Genomic DNA, 22,634 nt, shown 5'->3' with positions numbered 1-22,634 from the left:
CCAAAGTAAAGTTTGACACCCAGAACAAATTTACGTAGGCTGTGAAATCCACTTCCTGTGTGACCAAAGTTCCTCCACACAGTTTAACGTGCCAAAGTCTGTCCAGTTCGTAACAGTAAAGCTGGAAAATGATTTAAACAGAGTCTTCAGCCAAATACACCCAGTGCTGGGTGTAGTAGAGACAGTGCTATTGACAGAAATAAAAGCTATTCACAATTTCAAGTGTATTGCTGTTAAGTCAAACTAGATGATCGGGTTATTGGTTGTTTGACCTTCAAAGAGTTCAGAGTATCAGAGCAATAAGTGATTGTTCATGTCAAAAACTGGACGGTATGTGGGTGTCGTTCTGTCTGCAGACAACCACACAATTAATTCCACTGTGAGAGAATTGTGCTCAACACTTTGAGCGCTGGCAGTTTTACACTCTGTGGGATCAAGCTCAAATCCAGTTTGAGCGTGTATAGTCTTGTTGGTGTGTTTGTTTATGAAATCCTGTGATGAAACCTGCCTCACCCAGCCGTTAATCCCCAATGAGAGTTTTACTGGCTGATAGTGATCCATCATCCAAATGCAGAAATTTTTTCCCCCACCCTGACGAGACACATTCTCTAGAACCATTCTCCTGTTTAGCTCGTGCGAAGTTTTTATTACACGCTGAAACGACTGCTATTTGCATTAAGACAGAGGCTTTTTATCTTTTTGACCATGAAATGGGAAGTAAGCAAAGGAGGAATATCAGCTTCTGTCCAAAAATATCTTCAAAAGCAAAAAACATAAAAGCATTCCCCTACTGGGACACCGTCTCCGTCTCTTTCTCTGCCCCTCTGTCTCACAGCTGCAATATCATCCTCGAGTCCAAGGTCTCTCCTAGCTCCCCGAGCATCACTCAACATGTCACCTGCCTAACCTGTTGCCTCCCCATCTCAGTTCCCCTCCATTGCAGTTTGCTTTTTTTTTTCCCCACCGACTGAAATATCCTCTCTGGCAGAACAATTCAAATAAGACACAGTGTTTGCTTGGGCGCACAGTCTTCAGAGCTTGTCCTTTCGCACATCGGCTCCAAGTTGCAAGCCACCTGCTTGTATTGGATGCAAATAGGGTATTAAAAGAGGGGAGAGAAACATGAGATAGCGTGACACGGGGAGGCTGAGGAGAGAGAAAGAGCGCGAAGGATAGAGAGAGAGGCTTAATGTGAGAAGAGAATGCAAATGCTGTTGAGACAAGGCAGGATGGATGCAGGAGTGCTGGATGGATGGTTGGATTAGGGGAGAAAGAAAGGCGAGGGTCAGGTGTTGGTATGACTTTTCGCCAGGGTCAAGGTTTTTCTCTGGATGACGGCAACGGAGCTGGATTTGCATTGATGGATCTTCTTTCCATGGGGATGTCATGTATCAGTGCTTGGGTACATCACGCCCCAGTCATTAATCAAATCATGGCCTCCGTCTAGAGCTATCTGTCTGCCAGGCGCTTCTCATCTGTCTACCTTGTCTTTCTCTTTGTAGTAGACTCGCTCTGCGTTTCGCTTGTTTTCTTTCTGCACTTGTAAATGATTTCAAATGATTTTAGATGCCCGCTGTAAGGACACGCAGCAAGCCTTTAAAGTTAAAATGCAGCAAGATTGTGATAAAAGCAGAGCAGGTGACATTAGCAGGTACTAAATGTAATGGTTTGCTGCGGCGATAGTATCAGTAAGAAAATGGTGCTGTTGTCTTACTCACCTGTCATTGTTAATAAACTGTAAAGTCTAAAATCTTACAATCATGTATAAATAGTTACAATGACTGTGCTCACACAACATTTTGTTTTCTAAATAATTGATATAAATAGACGCGTGCACAGGCCTGATTTCCACTCCCACTGCTTACCATAGCTGGATGTAGACACACCCTTAATCAGTTGTTTGCATACATCTGCTCCACCACTCTGACTATGAAAATAACAGCAAACAAGAGAAGTTTCACATGATCGCATTGCCAAAGATCTTTTAACAGTGCCCAAGCTCACAGCCTTCCCCACCTGCTGCTGTTGCAGTGTTCGTAACAATAATCTGTGTACATGCAGCAGTAACACTCGCATCAGTTTGTGGAGCTTGAAATGAAAAAGTCTTTAAATGCTTACATAATTTGGATTTTTGTGTATGCAAAATGAAACTAATGGCATCAGATCATTATTAGTGATCAGTGATTAAATTGTTGTCGGATTAAATATTAATTTTAACCACACAGTCCTCTGCAGAGGCCCATGCCCACACTCAGTGTCTGGAGGAACCTGATATAAGCAACTAAAATTATTCTTTCTTTTGCTCTGGTACTTTATGCATACTCCAGCTTCTGTCATGCCAAATAAACTAAAAAGGACTGACGCCATATTGCATCCACACTTCCTGTAGTTCACAGAGTTGGTCGTGAAGTCTGATATTACCTAATAGAACCTAAACCTTCCCTTGATAAATGTCCCGCATACCATTCCCATTCAGTGAGAATGTCTACACCACACACACACACACAGGCTTCCCGTCTGCCTCCCACCAGTTCACATATCATCTTCTGTCGGTCCGTGATCTCTAACACGGCCCGTACCAACTCGTCTTCTGTGTCTGGGGGCTTATGACAGCTAAGGACCCCTCAGCCCTGAGTGACAGTGCCGTGTTGACAGCCGGGTCAACAGCGATCATTATCCCACCGTCTCAGTTTAGCCACACCTGTTCTACAACCCGGTGTGTGCGCCTTATTTTTAAGGGTCGCGGCTGACGACGAATAATCCATCGGGGGGCATGCGTGCACGGAGGATACTAAATTCACTGACGCCCCCGCGCACAAGCCTCCCGCTCAACTCCCCTCTTAGCTGAAGCACCATTATGGCTTTTCAGGCTGCTTCCTGTACAGATTCTTTTTTTTCTGTCCTCCCTCATCTGCCCTACTTTCCTCAACACAAAAGGTGCTTCCCAGGTTCAGGGGGTGTGTAGCACTTGTAAAATGTGAATGGCTTTCAGGAGTTGCCTGGGTAGGCAGTTTGACCAAGAGAGGAGCAGAGGGAAATGAAGGACAGGTTTGCGTAATGGTCCGCTCTCCCCATGCGAAGGTCACGCGGCATTGTTGGCCAGCAGAGGTCTAAAAGACAGGCCTTTGGAGGACCACAAAGCAGGGCTTTGGCAGCACTAATGAAACTCAGAGCTACACGTTAATGATCTAAAAGACTGGACCAAAACACTCAGCGGCCCCCTTTCCGCTTGCATTCAGCCTCCTCTTGATCGCTCCTTCCAAATAATGACAAGGCACTCTCCTTCTCTACCTTTATTGTAACCTTTGATGTCTGCCTTGTTTTCTTTGTGTCTGTGTCCCCCCTCCCTCCTTTTCATTCCTTTATGTTACGTGACTGTCACTCATCTATTAAGGCAACAAATGGAACAAGGAAAACATTCAGAGAGTGTATTGTGGTGCACCCACAGGTTTGCTCTTTATTTCTTTTGAAAGCACTTGAACTTGGAATTTTCCTTGGGCCGCCTATTGAATGGGGAGGGTGCTTTTTTTAATTTTTATTCCAGTATTGTCATAGGATTACAAAACACAGTTGTATTGTAATGCACATTTCCAAACCCCTATAGTTTGGTTTTTCATTTGTAACTGTTTATTTGTAATTGTGTCTTTTCTCATTGTATTAATAGGTGCCCTTACTCGCAGCACTCAAAAGAATGGTGGTGTTACTGGCATGCAGATAGTTTCGATTTCTTTTGTTTGATTTTATCAGTGTTTTCAGGTAAACTTTGGTTGCAGTCGTTACAGTATGAAATATAACAGGGTAGGCTTAAATCTGACCGGTGAGTTTGTCAAAGGTGGGCAAATAAAGCCAAAAGGGAAGAAAGAAAAGATTCATGTTTTGCTTCTGGTGATTAAATGAAACAATGTAACATTTGGGTTTAAATGTTTAGAAACTCTTCTCACCATCTTTTCACAATCGCTAAAGCATCTTACTCGAGTGGGACTCATTGTTCTTCACCTTAGAAGATGTAGTTAATATAATTGTTAAAAGGGGAAGAACAATAAATATGTTAGTAACCCAATAAAAACCCTGCTTTTTGACTTATATATAAAATTGCTCTGCTAATAAGATGAGACTAATTGCATGTTAAGTGAAACTCAGTGAACTAGCTGCTGCTCTCCCTGAAGTAGCTGGTTAAGGTCATTAGACCTTGAAGAAGCCCTTTGACATGGCCTGATTATGTTTGGCTGCAGCTACACGGTGTGTGTGAGATGAGATGTGTTTCTCTGGATCGTCTGTCTGCGTGGGTGTGTTTGCGTGTGCATGTGCGTTAGGCCTGTTGATTGGCCTTGATTAACAGACTGCCAGGCACTAGAAGCAGAGCCTTTGTAATGTACCATCTTGAGCTAGTTATTTCCAATCATTCCACAGGAGGCCTTGAACTCTGAGTTGTGTGTTTCTGCGTGTGTTACGGGCTGGGAGAGGAAGATGGTGGGTCCAAAAAAAAAAAAATCATAGTGTTCAGTCTGAAGAGAGAAGGGTGATGTCTTCTCGTGGCCTAGTGTGCAATTTGATGTGAACGTCACATGACATTTTAAATTTAATTCCAAGTGAGCAATATTGAGAATTAGCATCTGTAAAGAGTGCTGAACTGAAAAAGCAACCGCTGAGCATAGAAAAGATGAATAATGCATGTAAAGTTGTTGATTCCAACTGCTACCATTACCTGCAGTGACTCATGTTCCACTTCAGATCCATGAATAGGAGATTTGGTTGGCCTTGCAGTTAAGGGAACATGCACGTCTGTTCGCTGCAAACACGTTTAGTAATCCCGCATTTTCCTGTGTGTTTTCCAGCCAAACTGAGCAGCCAGGATTCGTACAACAATTTCACCAATAACAACATGGGGAACCCACGGCTCATCCCATTGCCCAGCCTCACTGTGGTGCTGCCTTTGGCTCAGATCAAACAGCCCATGACCCTGGGCACCATCACCAAGCGCACAGGGTTGGTATCTCTCTTTCTCTCACACACACACACACAAATACACCTCCTCCACAGGAACTGTAATTTATGAAGCACATGTGTTCAGCTACAAAATAAAATGATCTTATTACCTCATTACACAGAATACATAACTTTGTGCACTAGTGCTTTGGCCAGTCACTTTACTTTATCCTCTTTATTGCCATAAACAGCAGTCTAATAAATTTCTTATTAAAAACTGTAATTTTTTAGCACGTGGATCTGTACACGATGGCCATCTTTCCCCTTCAGATGAAACTTTTTTTCATGGCACGTATGTAATAATTAGAGAACTAGTCCAGCTCCAGTGTTCGTCAGAGTGCGCAAGCAAAGCCTTTGAAACACTGTGCAGAGTGTAAGAGGATTATTGGCGGCTTCGCAACCTGTGCTGAATTTACAGTTTGGCCATAGAGGAGGAATTTAAATCATACTGTTGTTACATTTTCACATTCAGTCTGTGAGTTTCTGTCTCTTCCCAGTAATCACTTTATAAAAACAGCGTGTTGTGTCAGCAGTGGCTCTGCATAGGCCAGCGCCTTTCCTCTCTCATCTCGAGCCGACGCTCACGGACTTCTTTTGTCTCAGGCCGCCGTGTTTTTTGCATAGGGTAATGAAGCACAACACACACATGCGATCTCAGTCTGCGGGCTCTTTTGGTAGGCACAAATACGTTCTCCGATAAAAGAAAATAAGTTCAATCCTGCCAATGATTTCAAATAACACTCATGTTAGAGTGTAGCCTTGCTAGCTTTGTACGTTTGAAGGCGTTTAAATTGTGAAAGCACATCTGCTCTCATGCACCTCTGACTTTTATTTCCATCTGGATCTTTGCCATACATTGAAATTATGTAGTTTTAAGACCATCAACAACTAAAGGCCTTTGCTAAGTGCATTTACATACAGTACAGGTGGCTCCACAAATATGGGAAGATTTTAATATTTTCATTTAAATGTAATTTTCATGCCCTGTTTGAATGGGAAATGCTATAATGATTCAAACAGACGCCAAGGGATTTATTCTCCCGTGATATTTGATAAGTGAGCTTTGGGGATGAAAATCGGGACCCGACCCTGCGGTCAACATAAACAACATCAGGCTTTTTTTCCCAAATCATTAAGAAGACCTGCAAAGTTCATTTGTTTTGTAAAGATGATCATTGCACATGCGCTGCGGTGGTGTCCCGTGCCAGAATGATTATGAAGATGTCCTTGTCCTGGTGGTTTGCATTCTGGTTTTACAGTTGTGATATTTAATGTTGTATAAAGATGGGCGTCTGTTGCATCCGTAATCTTCTTGACCATTATTGTGTTTGTTAGTTTATTCAGTGTAAAACTCCAATCTTTAGCACAAAAAACTCTCACTAAATTACTGAGAATTGCAAAACATCAAAGTCTGTTCAGGTGAATACATTTTTCTTTTTTAAAGATGTAAATTGTGGGCGCTGGTTTAGCTCCATGGGTGAGCACAGGCGCCCAGCAGGTCGAGTCCGACCCGCGGCCCTTTGCTGCACGCCTCTCCCTCCCCACTCTCCTGTCTGTCTTCACTGTTCCTATCCAATAAAGACTAAAAGGCCAAAAAAAACCTGTATTTTGCAAGGTTTATTGAAATACTCAAATCTTCAAAGGTGTGTAAAAGGTTCAGGAGACAGGTGGTGACAAAACCACCTGTCTCCTGTCCTGACAAAAAAAATTCCTCTGTGTTCCTGTGAAATGTCTAATGATTTCAGCGTCACACCTTACCGCCAGGATTCCCCTAAACTGGAGGTGGCAAGCAGAGACAGGCAGTTACACAAGTAATCTGATTACCTTTTTTAAGTAAAGAGTAAAGTAAGGGGTTACTATTGCAAAAATCCAGTAAGCACGCTGCGCTACTAAACTGTGATTTTGTTTGTGAGCGTCTCATGACAATGACGTGCGAGCGTGCGGCGTCCGTGGCAGCGACAGACGTGCGCAGATCAACAATGGATAAAATGGAGTGATGGAGAGAGTACGACCGTGCAGCGTTTACAGCGTGGAAGTAATCACATTACTGTACGCTCTGCGTGGGAAGAAAACCTCTTTCTACAGCGAAAAATTAAACTTCAAATCTGAGCGAGCACGCTGCCACGGGAACGTGACAGTCACAGAGAAACCCCCGGACCCCCCACTGATATGACCGCTGTGGGCCAACCTCCACCCGCCCCACTCCTGCTTAATGTACAAGTTAAAAGATTAAAACTCATTAAAAAGTTTTAAAAAGAGACTTTTTCATTTGAGTCAGTTTCATATGATTGATTATGCAGAAGAAAAAGAATTGGGCTGAAAGGTCTGTTGCTTTATTACGTACTCAGGTTGTGTATCGTGTTTTTAAAAATTAATAAAGTAACTAATTACTTTTGAAAATGAGTAATCAGTAAGGTAATGGGATTACTTTCTTGGAGAACTAATCAGTAATTAGTAACTAATTACTATTTTCAAGTAACTTGACCAACACTGGTGGCAAGTTTGTAAAAAACATCAAATTATATGTTTATTTCCCTTGTTTTCATTATTACCACAATAAGAAGATTTCATTTTAAACACAGGTATTGTGTTTGTGTGTATATCGGCCATATTCTTCACCTCTCAATTTTTATAAAACATAATGTAACAAAGTTAATAGTTTCATGAATCAAACTCATTCAGGTTAGTTTATGTTGTGGTTGTCCGTGACAGCTAGTGTTAATAACCCTTCTTCAGCTTAAGTGTTTATAATCTTCTTCCAGCTGCATATTGAAATATTTCTGCTCGCTCACTTTGGAGCTAGCAGGGTTAATACAGCTGCTAATGTACAGATAACGGACGAAACGGCTCATACAGCAGCGTGCACGCTTTGGTGTCATTACTAACTACAGAGGATATAGGTGCTCATATCCTTATTGTGTTTGTGTAAAACTGTGCAAATGTTTGCACGTGCTGTCCACGGCTGTGCAACATTCCAACAGCTGTATCGGCTCTGAGGACACTATCACAGTCTGGTAGACTGCCTCGGCGCGCCTTCATCCATCCATTCAAGTCCAGAGGAGGTGTCAGTATTAATGTATCAGGGTGCACAGATGTGCTCCCTGCTCCTGCATGCGCACGGCTTGCACCCCACACCAACACACACACACACTGAGTGAGGCAGCAGGTTTGACCCCCTAGAGTGGGGAGTGATATCATATGCTTTTACGCTATACTTGCACAGTAGTGCCCAGGCACCATCTGTCTGTGCAGCCAGCCCCTCTCTCTTTGTTAAGTGTGTGTGTATGTGACAGAAAGAGAGGGAGAGAGGAGAGTCCAGCAGCTGTATTTACACCTGTATGAGCAGATCTCTGTTGGCAGTGTGGCAAAGGAACACACCAGCTGCTTAACCTATATTCCCTACCAAGCTGCCTTTGTGTGCACCCTGCAATAAGACACAAGTGCACACACACTAATGAAGCTTTCTCTCCCCTTTTCTGTGACCTGGCTGACTGCATAGATACCTTTGTACCTGCTGCACTCCTGCAGACCACCGGTGTGCAAAATTGTGCTGCTGTTTGTCTTCAGAAGCCTCAGGTTTTTGACATCAAAGAAAACCTCAGCGAATTCACACAGAGCCCCCGCCTCTCTTAATTTAGATGCTCCCCCAACTCCGTCAAAATAGGGAGAGTCGGATGTGGCTAAGCATCTGCCTGATAACCTCCCTCCAGATGAGGCCAGGGCAGAGAGTGGAGGAACATAGCCAACCTTCTGCTACTCCTCAGAGTCTCTTGGGAATACCGAACAAAGAGAGGTGTGTCACCTCTGCCCCAACCTCTTGTTTCCTGTCAGCCTAATATGGAAGCGTGTTAGACCCAGTTGAATTAAATCCCAAAGACGGTGATCACAAAATCCAAAGACTCTTTCCTGTCACAACTTCATCTTTGAACAGGATTAAGACAGAAATATTTGCAGTCAGCTGTACTTGTGCCTGTATTCACTGGGCAGATTGATTTAACTTGTCAAAATGCCTGTCGCGGTCACATTAGGGATTTGCAAACGGATGAAGAATTGCACACTTATCCCATCTACACACTGTCTGACTTTAACACGGACAAATGAAAATCCAAATGGAAAGATTGTCACACGCAAAACAAAATACCACCCTTTGAGCAAATCCTGCTGATGACATTTTCAGGCGAATAGAGTGCAGGCAGGGTAACGAAAAAGACAACAGCAAAAGAACAAATGAGACCCTGTGACCCGCTGCAGATGTGCCCGCAGATTAGTGTAATGCGTGTGTGAGCCATCCCGATACCAGAGCCGCAGAGGCTCACTGAGACCGGAGCTAGAAAAGGGGCTTTGAGAACGCACCACATGGCGGCAAGGCTAAACCATTTGCACAAATCACCTCACTTCCCTCTCTTTTTAATGGCCCAGGCGGAGCTGCTATTAGGGCCAACGGGTTAAGAGATGAATGTGTGAACGATTATTCTCCGGGAGTGGGGTCGTCACCCTCACAGGTCGATCCCACCCCCCCTCTTTCTCTGACTTCTCTCTGTAGCAATGACCCATGTTTGACTTGTTTCTCATCACGCCTGTGACCTATAAGGGACTCTTTCTCTGCTCACCACACCCGCTCCGTCGTGCTTTGCATCACATACTGTAATCGGGTGCTCTTTGTCTATACTGAGGTCAAAACTGTTTACTGCCAGCTCAGCACGGTTGACAGTTCTCCCAGCGTGACCTCATGCTTTTGTTGTATTCCGAGGAGTGTGCAATTTGATTTGTAACACCAAAGGATAGGTTTGGGATTTTTAAAGTCTGGTGTAAAACAACGCTGATGCACACGTTTGGGGAAAATAGCTCTTTGTGTAAGTCTGGTGACACTGTAGTTCATTTCTTTAAAAGTTCAAGTCTGTGTTCTTGAAAAGTTTTCTGTGTTTGCCTGTATGAACTGTGGTTCCCTGCTGAGCTGTGGATATAGAGACATTGAGGACATATCTTGTTTGAATGTTTAATTACTATGAATACCAGTTACTCATGACAGAAGAACTTTAACCGGTTCCACCTGATCTGCTTTCTGTAGCAGCTTTCTTTGCATCAACTCTGCTGCTATTAATTTCCATCGAGTATATAAATTGCACCAGCATGTTCCAGGAAGACTGTAGGGACAAAGTGGCACATTGTAAATCCTAAAGCTTACTTGGCCTTTGCTATGCCTATGGAGAGCTGACCCCATCTGCCCTTCTTTCTACAATTGGTGTCCATCCATTTACCAGTTGGAGGCCAGAGTTTGGGCTCAGAAAGTTCAACAGACTCAGCGGAGGGTAAGACGTTAGAGATCACCCCCCGCCCTCCGTGCAGCTCTTTGATAAGCGGCAGTTTACCAGGGGCCTCCATTACACCAACCAGTGTGTTCATTTGTCAACTCGCACTCCAGGAGTAAGACATTCCAGGGCAAATTGTTGCTCCCTTTCTCCCGGCGGAACACGCTACACATTCATGTACCAAGACTAATTGGAGACTGCGAGCTATCACTGGGAGGGCCCGGGAGGATGCGGCGAAAGCGATAAAATAAAGAAGTACTACGGAGTGCTTTCGTTGGTTGGAGATCCTGTTTTTCATGGCCGGGGGAGGTTGGTGTGCAGGGACAGAGTTCAGTCTCATCGGACCTTTATTGCTATAGGGAAACGGCTTATTTACTGTAAACTGTTTATGGAGCTCTGTCACTATCTCTGGACATGCAGAATAAACACAGGAACACACTCCCACTCCTAATGTCTCGTAAACATTAGAAACACGCACAGACTGACAGACAGAAATACACCCCGAAAAAGACACTACACTCTAGATGACTCTTGGATGCACACACACACACGCACAAACACACTGCATACTTGTTAACATAATCACAGTGAATACACATTTGTCAACACCGTCTCTTCCAACCAGGCATGCACATTCATAAGACAGTTCACAGCCATAAATACACACTTGCACTAAAAAAAGAAGTTGCATGCAAACACACAACTCCTTGTCTCAACAGTGCCTGAGTGCTGTTAGTTTTACTGGTGTCCCCAGTTGTTATACAAATTGGATAAACTCTTCATACTCTTTCCCAATCACAACAATCAGAGCAGTTTCCCAAAGTATTTTTTTCCCGCGTTGCGTTTACACGGTTGGGTACAAGTTTGCGCACATGTACCCGATCCCTTTAAAGTTAAGAGAGAAAAAATATGACAGATGTCGAAAGAAGAAAAAAACAACCCAAAACGTCCGTCTGCGGACGTGATGCATGTGCCAAATATATGGTATCACGCTTTACGGAGCAGCTCGAGCAGATGAATCATCGACGTATCCCGTAGGTCTTCAAATCCATCTTAGCACACAGACATTCTGTTTCCTGCCTCGTATGTGTTGTGCACTTAAACAGACATGTCAAAAAGTATATAATGTGAAAAGTGTGTTTGCTCAAGTGTGCTAGTTTTAATAATTGTTTTTCCGTCTATTTCTGTACCCCTCAACACCCCCCAACACCCCCTTTCCCTCCCCCCTCTCATGAAGACCCTACCTCTTTGGGGCGGGATGTTTTGCCATTAAAACTCCATGGTGAGTTTTGCTTCTCCCCTCTTCGGCTCCCTTGGCAGCATGCGACTGTATAAAGCACCACAGCACACTGCCTCCTTTACCTCTCATTTGTCTCCTGGTATATTTTCAACACATTTTGTAGAGTTGGTGTGGTCGTTCCTCAGTGGGTACGAATCCCAAAGAGGAGTGTTTCTTATTTTCTCATCTTTTTGTGTCTGTGTGTTTTTGATTACCCTTATTCTTCCCTTTTTTTGGTTTTGTTTTGTTTAACGTTATATTTAAAGTCCGATGATTCAGCATGTTGTGTTAAAGCCACCGCAGCGCTTTAAGGGAAAAGGGATTTTTTCTTTCACATTGTGCAGTATGCATAAATATGCAAAGCAGCAGTGAGGTGCTAGGTATGGTGTTACATGTGAAGTAATGCTCAAAGCCCAAACTTCATACTTTAGGTTTTGCTTGGGAGTTCAGAGTACATGCTGTAGGGGTTCAGCGCTCTTCCATCAAACTTCTGATCTGGTTGTTGTCTTTTTTCTTTAAACCACCCACCAGAAAATGACATCGCTGTCTTATTGTCTTTTTCATTCTCTTACGTTAGATGATCTTTTTCCAATAATATCTTTGTGTCGAACACATGTTGTTCAGATTTTATTTTATCCCACTTTGGCTAGATTTTTTCCATCAGATGTGTGTTTGCATGCAGGAAATGTGCCACATTCTGATATTGTGAACAGTGTCCTGTCTGGTTATGGAAATGTGATGTGTACCGCTCCTACAAAATATTCTCCAGAGAGCGGATGAACCACAATTATTTAATGGTAGCTAGCACTGGAAATGAAGTTTGTTTTAAAATTTTAAACCGAGTTTTTTTTGTTTCCAGTGTATTTTAGCACATCTCATAACTTTACTTTTACTGTTCCAGCCACAGTAGGCCGCCTTTTGACTCCACATGAAATAAAAGCAGCCACACAGCCAAACACAGTGGAACAGTTAGCAGCGAAAGCGCTACATTTTTGGGGGCCAATGGTCAGATTTGATGATTTTGTTTCCTGGCAGCTGAAAATGAATGTTAAAACATTCCATGTCCTTTTTTGTTGTTAGCCAACTGTTTGCTAAAGTAACAGATTTAGTGACTCTGGAGTTATTACGTAATCAGTAATTCTGGTTTAAACAATGGAACATAAGCTCAACATCATTACTTTTACTGAGTACTTATGCTCATTCAATTCATTATTAAATTACCTGCTAATCTTAGAGAAATAAGCTAGCCTATTTCATACCGTTAAACTGTCCACCACCTTTCTCTTTTTTTCTTGTGATTTGAATAAGTCTGGTTCTGTGGTCATTCATGGATGTTTTCAGAAAAATAGCCACCCCAAGCCAAGTTTTGGAGACACAATTTAAAATGGGATGACAGCTTACTTCACCAAAGATGGAAACATGCAAAGCCCCTCAGATTGTGAGAAGAATTTCTAAGATAGATGTGGACCCCCGTGTGGTTTCAAAGTGACATACAGATCTAATAACATTAAATACTGTGCATCCCTTGACCTTGAAATCACCGGTTATGTTGCGACTAAAAATGCTGTAGGTAAGACAGATGAATCCATCACTAGTCAGTTATTGGGGAAAATAATAAAAAGCAGCGAGGTGGAACAAAAAGGCCAGTTTCATTTGATATTCAGGTTAAGATTCAGGAAATGTTTAACTGTCACTCCTGAATTTTGAGTTCAATTTTAGCACTAAAATGCAAGATTTTTGTCATGCAGGGGGATGTAGCCACGTCTCTTGTCAGCGCTCTCTCATGAAATCAGATGCTTACAAGCTTTTAAAAGAAGCTCTTTTATGACAGTCGCTTACAGAGAGATGATTGAGTGGCTCGGTGAAAGGAACTTTTCCTTTCCTGATTCCCAGGTCTCCAGCTCCTCGTGTGAATAGCGTATGGTGCCTTCCTCAAGTGTTGGGTTTCATCTTTTGTTGTGGGCAGTCACTCATACTTTTTAGTTGAAACTTTTTTCCGTCTGTCTTCAGCCACTCGTGCTCAATCTAGGCCCTTAGTGACTTCAGAGCGTATACTTTTCAAAGGTATACATCATTAGCATTGGAATCTTGACCCTTGCAATAAATGCCATCTGCTCAATTTTGAGCTAGTTAAACCGACATTGTTTCTCTAATAGCTTCTGCCTTTAGACATGCGCCATGGCAGTCCATTCACTATTGTATCGTATTAAGATATTTTACAAACAGAGCCGTCTTTTCTTTTTGAGCAAATGGTGAACTTCAATGCTCCTTGGATTTCCAATTCATTCTTAAGCTTGCGTCTGAAATAACACTGTGGCCAGATGCATTAGTTTATACCAACATTATGGCTGTTTAACAAATTTCCATGACTAACGTGGCACTACATGAACTTTAAGGTTTAGAAATTGGTAAAAAAGAAACCCTGATTTTTTCCTTGAACATTTGATGCCCACTCTGCTCCGTTCACCGAGTTCCCCAGTTTTTGTCATTAGTGCTGTGTATTCGACAGAGCCTCAAGGCTGCTTCTTTCCGAGGGCTGTTGTAAAATAATAAATGTGACGTTGAAGGATGTACCCTCCACATAACTGCCCTCTCTCCTTCCCTCTCTCAGTCTTTCTTTTCCTTCCTGCTTGGAGTCTTAATACCACCTCCTTTTCTGATAAGAATGAACCATATGGCCCAGAATCAGTGAAATGACAGCACTGCAGCTCTTTGTCGCCGGATGGCCAGCTCCATCATGTTTGTTTACTGCAAAGGTCCTGAAAATAAATGGAAGCTGCTGTGGACTACCCCCCCACCCCCCCGCTGAGGCGCCTCATGTTAGCGCCGGACATAGTAATGCAAAAGGACTTTGATGGTTGATGTCTCAGATTGAATTATGCCCTTGAGGAAAAGCTATTAGCTCAGTCAAGAGTCCTCATTTGCTAAATTAAAAGTGGAAATGACATGTGAGTAGTCTTTTCAGTGAATTAAAGTCACAAAGAAAATGAATTCCACTCCCTGCTAAAAGGCAAAAGGAAATTTTGCGGAGAGAGAAGAAAAAGAAAAGAGATTTGCCGTTTGTTTAATGACATACATCTTCTCCTGCTCCCAGTTCCCTCTTAGTATATTTATGTTTCATAAGTTATTGATATTGGGTTACGCTTTTTCTAACTCGGTGCCATTTGCTTGCCTGCTTCTTTACCAAAAGTCTGCTCCAGAAATTGGTATCCATATGGGAAGTGGAATTAGGCCCTGGAGCCGTGCCTGGTTGTCACGAGGGCAAAAACCTCAACACTTTTAAGCCACTTCAAGTGAGATGAAGAGGAAAAAGGATGATTTAAAACACAGATGAATAAACTTTAGTGGTCACTGTAGCAGAAGAGACGAGAACTGAACTGTGATCTTTGGTCCTGTTGGCAGGCTCTGTGCTAGCTGTGGTCTCTTCAAAGAGGCCTAAACTCAGCTCATCTGCTATGACTGCAACGTCGAGCCGAAGTTTTAACGTGCTATCGACGAGTCGCGCGGCGCCCTGCAGATTGGTGTGTGGGGTTGCCACGAGGTCAGTCCTTCAGAAATGGACAGTGTTCTCTACTCGGCAGTGTAAAAGTCCTTCTACTTAGTTCTCTTAAAGAAAGTCCATCTGATTATAGTAGTAGTAATAATAGCTTAGAATTTTAACCACTGACACCAAAAGTCAATACGAAGACTGATGAGTTTAGAACAGGCACCTGTCTGCTCGTGACGAGGATTTGTTTTTCCCGAGTTACAGGGCTTTCGTTTCGTTACCAAGGAAGAATTTTTACTTGTGGAAAAATCCTACAAAATTCCTCTTTTCCTGTCCCATGTAACACAAACAAAAACTGATGTTGAGCACTTCCTTATAGCTGGTTATTCACTCGCTGGACCTGCTTGTTAACAGTTTTACCTTCTGGTTGAACTGACGGTCAAGCAGGCCAGAGCTGGGAGGAGAAGACGAGGCCCACTTGGAGTTAGCCAAGGCAATATCCTGAGTGTGACTTTATCTACCCCTGCATCTTCCTTTCACAGACCGGGTTTACTGTGGATATTTGGTTATTCAGCCTTCTCCCTTTGACCCAGCGCTTGTAAATACAAGCTACAACACTGTAGAGGCCGTCCTTATGATTACCTTCACCATTTCCTTTTTCCTGATCCCTCTTTCACACAGGGCTGGCCAAACAAAGACATCTCCCTCGATCCAGAGAATAATTTATGAGGTGCTGACAGGGGGGAGGCAACAGAAAGAGAGTTTTACCAGCAGCAGGTCTTTCAACAGCTAGTACTGTGAAACCCGGTTGAAGTAGTGGACGCACCGTCTAGTACTGGAAGCATTATTGTGGTGAACTGTCTTCATGGCATTGCATTGTATTTTTCATTACGTTTTTGTGGTATTGGGCAAGTTTGAAACAAGAGGAGGGATTTGGTCAGTGATAGAGTGTTACATGTTACACACAGGACGTGAGGGGCAAATTCCCACTGGATCCTCCATGTGTGACATTCATTAGGTTTTACAGTGTGTGGTTGGGCGCCAATATTCAGGGAAACTCTTAAACCTGCAGTATTTATTTTCTTGTGTTTGGAATTTTGAGTTTTCATTCCGTTTAAATGAACGATTTAAAAGTGCAAAATTAAGACATTATTTGGTATCGTTATATCCCCTGTTGCCTTTTGTTCTATTCTTTAATAAATATGAATTAATCTTTTAAAACTATTATGTAGACATTAGGTTGAGGTTAGTTTCTTTAAATGAGTTTGACCCGTTATGCACACGCTGGACACGAGTGTGATGACAGCAGAACTTTTATTTATAACTGTGGTTTTCGTTTTGCACTGGGACACAGACACTCCCGCTCTCTGCTGTCACGTCCGCTCTCCTTCCCCTCCGACTGTCACTGTCAACATATAAAGAGTCACAATCACCTTCAGATCCCAGCACACCTGTTCACCCCGCCCCTGCGCCGTCCCGGGAGCTCACTGCGTCAGAGACCACACCCACGCCACAATGAGTCAGAAATGAACTTATTAACAAAAATCAATATTGAGATGGCAAAGATTGTGTGCAAAAGCATGCAAACATTCAGCATTAGAGATGGAACCTAGCCAGTTTGCTTTTTGCCCTTACCTCGCACATTTGAGTTGTTAAAAGCTAATGGCGACTCGAACCTAGCAAGCATGCTACACAATCATGCAATTTTAAAAACAAAAGTGGATTTTAAATACTCATTACCTGCAGGGGGCACCGTTGTCAGCCTTGCAGAGACTCCTGCTTGCTCTTAGATGTCACACTCTGGCTGGACACATCTTGAAAGGCCTGGTCTCAATCAGGTGCTTTGCATCAGTGGCATTAGGTTTCCCTGTTGTTAATCAAATTTTGTACTTGGAAATGTCTATCTTTTTTTAAATCATCCATAAGGTCTGTTTTTGCTTATGCTAACTATCCATTCCTTTTTATATTTGTTCCACATAAAGCAAAAAAATAAAAAGCACCTGCACAAAAATGCTTCCATGAGTTGAATGTAAGTTGAATCAAACTGGCCACATACATTTTAAAAATCATGACCATTCTGCGCCCACATATTTGCATCTTTTCTCCAAAATTGAGAGTAGATAGAAGTAAGAGTGTCACTTTCATGCCAGCTTGGTTTCCAAAGGTCAAGGTTAAGCACTCGTCTGGGAGCGCGTGACACCGCTGTAGGTTTTCAAGCGCACCTCACGTCTGATCCGCTGTGACCACATTTTACTGTCCAGGTTGCTTATGAGGCTGGACAATAATACCAGATCTTGCTACTGTTCTCTGATTGTTGCCATATGGGGAGTCCAATTGCGGCTGAAAACCCTTTCTGTGTCCGCTTCTTCTCAAACACTCTTGACATGCTGAATAATCCAATAACTCCCAATATATTCTCTCCTGTAGCCGACACAAAGTAAGAGAGCCAGGGAAGGCAACGTGGACACTGCTGTTAGGTTCGAATTCCATTCAGTGATAGCAGTTGTATTTATTAATTTAAATATAAATGTGGTATATTAATGGGACTATTGGAACCAACCAGATGGAAGAGCAGGCTAGAAATTGTCTTTGTAAGTATACTAGAAGTATCAACGTTTTTTGATTCTTACCAAACTTAAAGTAAAATTGGTGACAAACCCCTGAAAAAGGTTTTTGCTGGGATCTGTATTGTCCTGTAAAAGAACAACTAGAGTCCACCATCCAGTGTATGTAACCCCCTTTAGCAACATTACCTTGGAGTACTTGTTTTCTCCATGACTGTACCCGTTTCTCACATCGTAGCTGAGGTATTTTGGCCCATCCTTTCCAATGTTGTTTCAGTTCATTGAGGTTTGCAGGTATTTGTTTATGCATAGCTCTCTTAAGGTCCCACCACAGCATTTCGGTTGGGTTGAGGTTTGGACTTTGCATTTTAGCATCCTTGATTCTTCTCTTTTTCAGCCATCCTGTTGTAGACTAGACGGTGTGCTTGGATCACTGTGTTTGACTCGATTTAGGCCGAGCTTTAGATATCGGACAGATGGCCTTACGTTTTTTCTCAAGAATACTCGATATATGCTGATACATGCACGCTTGGTATACAAATGAGTTTGTGGTCGAATGAATGAGTACAAATTGCCCAGGTCCTGTGGTTGTTTAAAGAGAAAAAAGAGGTGGTTTTGTATTAAGATAAGGCAAGTGTACAGGCAGTATACCAATCATGTCAATGTTGTGAATGGAGAAGATTGCATTTAGCCATATAAGGTCTAAATGTATCCTAAGAATAACTTCTAGTATTACTATTAGTACTTTGTAGTACTACTACTTACCGTCCTTCTCAGACAAGAAGATTCTCTTAGATGGTGGCTCAGTTTTATATCACATTACATCAATGTTTATGTCTAGCTTAATTTTCCCATTTTCTGCTGCAACAGTGGATGTTTTTATTTGCAGGCGTTTCAGTTTCCCCTTGCTTAGTTCCTTGCATGCAAAGCTCTTTACAATATTGTGTTAATTGTTCACAGATGTTGCTGTGCAATCCATGTCTAATGTAAAATGCTGACATTTACATTTGATTGTTATGCTTTATGGAAAAATAATTCATACAAAGATTGGTCTTAAAGGTGATACATAGCTTCAATAAGCACCACACTGAGACACATTATTGCACTGTTGACCTTATTGCAGCACAAGACAAAAAGTGTGCTACTCCTCCACACAGCGGCATTTCTAGCAATGGAAAGTGATGTGTAGTTGATGTATTTACTAAAGAGGGGTAAGGATTTATTGGAATTCACAAATTAATAACTGACAAATCAGAGTAAGCAGTTGTCTCATTGTGCCAATACCAGCCAGTCAAAAGGACTTGACATGTTAAACTATAGAAGCACTACCGGGTTCACTTTTTGGACCCCTGCATTGTACTATATTATTTACTTTGTCTCAATTTCTTTTCCGTCTCCTGAAGCAAATCTAAGCCACCCCCCCAGATCTCACCGAGCAAGTCCAGCGGAGGAGAGTTCTGCGTGGCGGCCATCTTCGCGTCACCTCGCTCCTGGTTCATCACTAATCCCAACATAAAAAGAGAGAAAGGTAGACTGTGGTGACAGGTTGTCTTTGCATTCTTCTACGATAGCTATTATTGCACTTATTGCAAATAACTTGTCCTCGCCTTGTTGCTCATCCTCCTCACAGATCAGTCCAGGCAGTCGGTTGTGGACTCGCTGTACGTAGTCAGTTGCTATGGTAACTTGGTGGAGCACGTCTTGGAACCTCGGCCATTAAGCACGTCACAAAAGATAAGCGACGATACACCGTTAGAACTCAACACCTGTCCAAGGGCCTGCTGGATTCTAGCCAGGTAAAGCTGTGATGAAGACTCGATGCAGGACACGGCTTCTCTGTGTCTCTAAGTCTTATGGATGATTTGTCCTTTTTGAGCAGGACTCCACAGTGGAATGAGCTGCAGCCACCTTTCAACTCCAATCATCCTTTGGTGTTGGCCTCAGATCTAGTGCAGTACTATCAATATCTCCTGGCTGGTAAGTGTTAAACAAGTACTTTTCCTTGAGTTTACACACTGTAGTGTATTTACAGTATAAAGTTGTGTTCAAATAGAATGGAAGTCTGCATTTTCAGGAAGTAAAAAAGGTCAAGGTGTTGTACCAACACATGCTCTAAATGTAAGGTTAGCATGGTACTGATAAACAAGAGACTGGTATCACAGGGCTAAGAGCACTGAGTAAAACGATCATCTAAATGTGCTTCTACATTTCCTTGTGGCCCTTTCAGAATAAAAGTAAAGTATAGTTGAATTGTTGGGGATACCACAAAGAGAGTGCAACAGAAAGTAGCATACATTGGTACACAAATATCACATGCAGTCACTGAAAATGCAGAAGTTTTCATCAGTGTTGTACTAGGGCTGGGCGATATATCGAGTTTTTTTAAAATATCGATATATTTTCATACGAGATATAAGATGTGACAATATCGTTCATATCGATATAGTCTATGTTACGGTATAATTATACTTGTGGAGCCGCAAGTTTGCCTCTCTTTCGTCCACTTTTGTCTCTACGCTGCGTTACTCGGCCTCGCCTCTCCTTCACTGAACACAACTCCCCCATCGCTTCACCTGCAGGCAACGACAAGATGAACACGGCAAATCTCCGTTAACGAGTTACCGCGGATCGCCCCGTGCGTGGGGCTGGACGGCGTTGTGTTAGCGAGCTAACCGCGCTAACGACATGCAGCCCACAGGAGCTGCATGACCTAAAATCCTTTTATTTTCTCAAAAATCGACAGTGCACCTTATGTATGAATTCTGGTTGTGCTTACTGACCGCAAACCGATTTTATGTGGTACACGGCGCTCAGCAATCTGTCAAAAAATGTTTTAGTTCGACTTTGGTAAGCTACGGAGCTGCGGCGCTTGATGGATTGTCGGAGCATTACGGCTACCGTAGTCCGGAGCCTCGCGGAGTGATACGTGCTGTGCTTCAACGTAATATTATCATATTGCTTAAAAAAAAAAAATCGAGATATATATCGTATATCACCATCCAGCTAAAAAATATCGAGATATCAATTTTGGGTCATATCGCCCAGCCCTATGTTGTACTGCTCGCAATTATGTTGATTTCTGATATATTTTTCTACGTCTGATCAACATTACAAGCAAAAACCAACTTTTCTTTAGTGAAAAATGTTCTTTTCATAATAAAATAATTTTTAAAACTCCTTGAAAGAGTCACTAATAAATACCTAAAAATGAGTTGCTGTACGCTCATATCCTTTATCATATTCTACCTTACCAAACAAAGTAACAGATTTATATAAAGGACAAAAATCAGGCAATAAAATAATTTTCCAGTACAGTTATACCGTCGTGAGATATCAGGACATTGAGCCTTTTCTCCATCATTTTCCTCTGAACTGCTTCGATCCTTCATGTTGGCCCTGAGTCCTGGATAACTGCAGCTTTAGTCACTTTTAGCTTCTTTAAAATGTCAGTGTTCACGCGGGTGGAGTGTCTCATCAGGTTTGTTGTTATGAACGTGTCGTGCTGCTTCCCCAACACTTCACTTTGATGAGCTTTGTTTGAAGAGCTCATAATCTGACACACGTCAGGCTGACCAGCCACTCACTGGTAAGGACCAAGAATGCTGGATAATAGCTGATTACTCCCTGGCTATCAGTACGTCTCTAGTTTTTATTATTATTCAAATTAAGCAATCAAAATGATTTGAGAGATCCTAACCCTCAGCCTTAACCCTAACTGTCAGACAGACAGCTTTTTGCAAATATGAATCCACATACACATGCGCACACATATCGTGCACACACACATATATAAATATGAAGAAACGAACAGTTCCCCAGTGGTTTTTCATGTTGACTATGTTGAAAGCAGACCATCAGCCCCTTATTGGAACCACATGCCGAGAAAGGATCTTTCTGGTCATCACCCATAATATTTTATTATTCAGATACCGGAGGGAAAGAGCTCTCTGCCATTTCCACCATTTCATGTCCTCTGAGCACTGTCGCAAATCCTTGTAGTTTTTCTCTTCTGTGAGGAACCTTGAATTTGTCCTTAGGCAGCCACACTACACGTGTGCTTGAGGACATGCCAACGCAATGCTATAAGATGCCGCGCGCAGACCAATTAGCTGACACCCTAAACTCCCTCTAATTCAATAACAAGTGCAGAGCGGTGAGCACTTTAGGGTGCCATCTGAAAGGCCATTTTGCAAAAGCGCAGAGTGCACATGGATGGCCACACACGGAATCAATCCACCCCCGTGGAACAGGCTGGCGTTTTGAGCTCACTCCATAATTATAAACATACAAAATCTATGATTAGCTCTTGCGGGTGCTCGGGGGCAAGTGGTAGCTATGTTTACCCTAATCTCTCTGCTCGTCTCTGTTGGCTTCTGCAGTGCTTCAGGTCTAACTGGTAGGATATTTTCTCAAATTAGTGCTAATGGTCTCTCCTAGTGTCAGAGCAATGAGAGCGCGTCGGAGTGATGGGCTCGGGCGTCAGTTTATTCCACCACTCTCTGCCAGCATGGGCAGCGGAACTGGCTGCATAATGAGAGAGATTCATTGCATTAACATTTACATCCAATTAACAATAGCCAGATAACACGGTTGTGGCTCTTTATTCCTATAACCAACCAAGTGTGAAGTCATGCGAGGTCAAGACACTATAAACATAATTGTTCAGCACTCTGCCCACGTCTTGTGCTCTTGCCATGTTCCCTCTGGTTAGCGTCGTATACACCACCACCACCGACTGAGCTGCTCTCGGAGTGCCATCTTCCATTTCTGCGCTTTGCACCCGGGCAGCGACTCTCAACGTCCTATTTCTCAGCATGCGCTCCTTTTGCCAGCCCGTCTCCTTTGCCGTTTCCTCCAGGGCTTGGCAGCACGGCAAAGAAGTGATCCAGGAGAAGGGCTCGATTTGACCTCGGGATGAATTGCAGCACGGCCGTAAGCTGCCGGTCCAGCCTCTTGCTGAGCATAAATATCGAGACATAGGAAACTGAAAACGCACATGGCTCTTGTGT

The 22,634-nt window shown here is 42.8% G+C and overlaps 1 protein-coding gene across 5 annotated transcripts in view; it reads left to right on the top strand.

Annotated features, from left to right (window-relative positions):
* The window catches only part of bcas3 (BCAS3 microtubule associated cell migration factor), a 314,119-nt gene that overhangs the window by 77,163 nt on the left and 214,322 nt on the right, over window positions 1–22,634 (top strand). For 4 of the 5 annotated variants that reach the window (XM_085244777.1, XM_085244779.1, XM_085244778.1 and 1 more), the window contains exons 16-19: window positions 4,836–4,986; window positions 19,029–19,153; window positions 19,256–19,421; window positions 19,505–19,602. In XM_085244777.1, the coding sequence (XP_085100903.1) occupies window positions 4,836–4,986; window positions 19,029–19,153; window positions 19,256–19,421; window positions 19,505–19,602 (540 nt within the window). Of the gene's footprint in view, window positions 1–4,835; window positions 4,987–11,532; window positions 11,578–19,028; window positions 19,154–19,255; window positions 19,422–19,504; window positions 19,603–22,634 lie in introns of all 5 variants that reach the window. The other variant, XM_085244781.1, reaches the window with a different exon arrangement.

Source organism: Mchenga conophoros, linkage group LG14 (genome assembly GCF_057382185.1).
Source record: "Mchenga conophoros isolate Kocher_MC1m ecotype Shallow Benthic linkage group LG14, M_conophoros_male_GT1.1, whole genome shotgun sequence".
In the NCBI taxonomy this organism is placed as follows: Eukaryota; Metazoa; Chordata; class Actinopteri; order Cichliformes; family Cichlidae; genus Mchenga; species Mchenga conophoros.
Note: the sequence above shows the minus strand (reverse complement) of the source record. Positions and strands in the feature narration are given on the sequence as shown.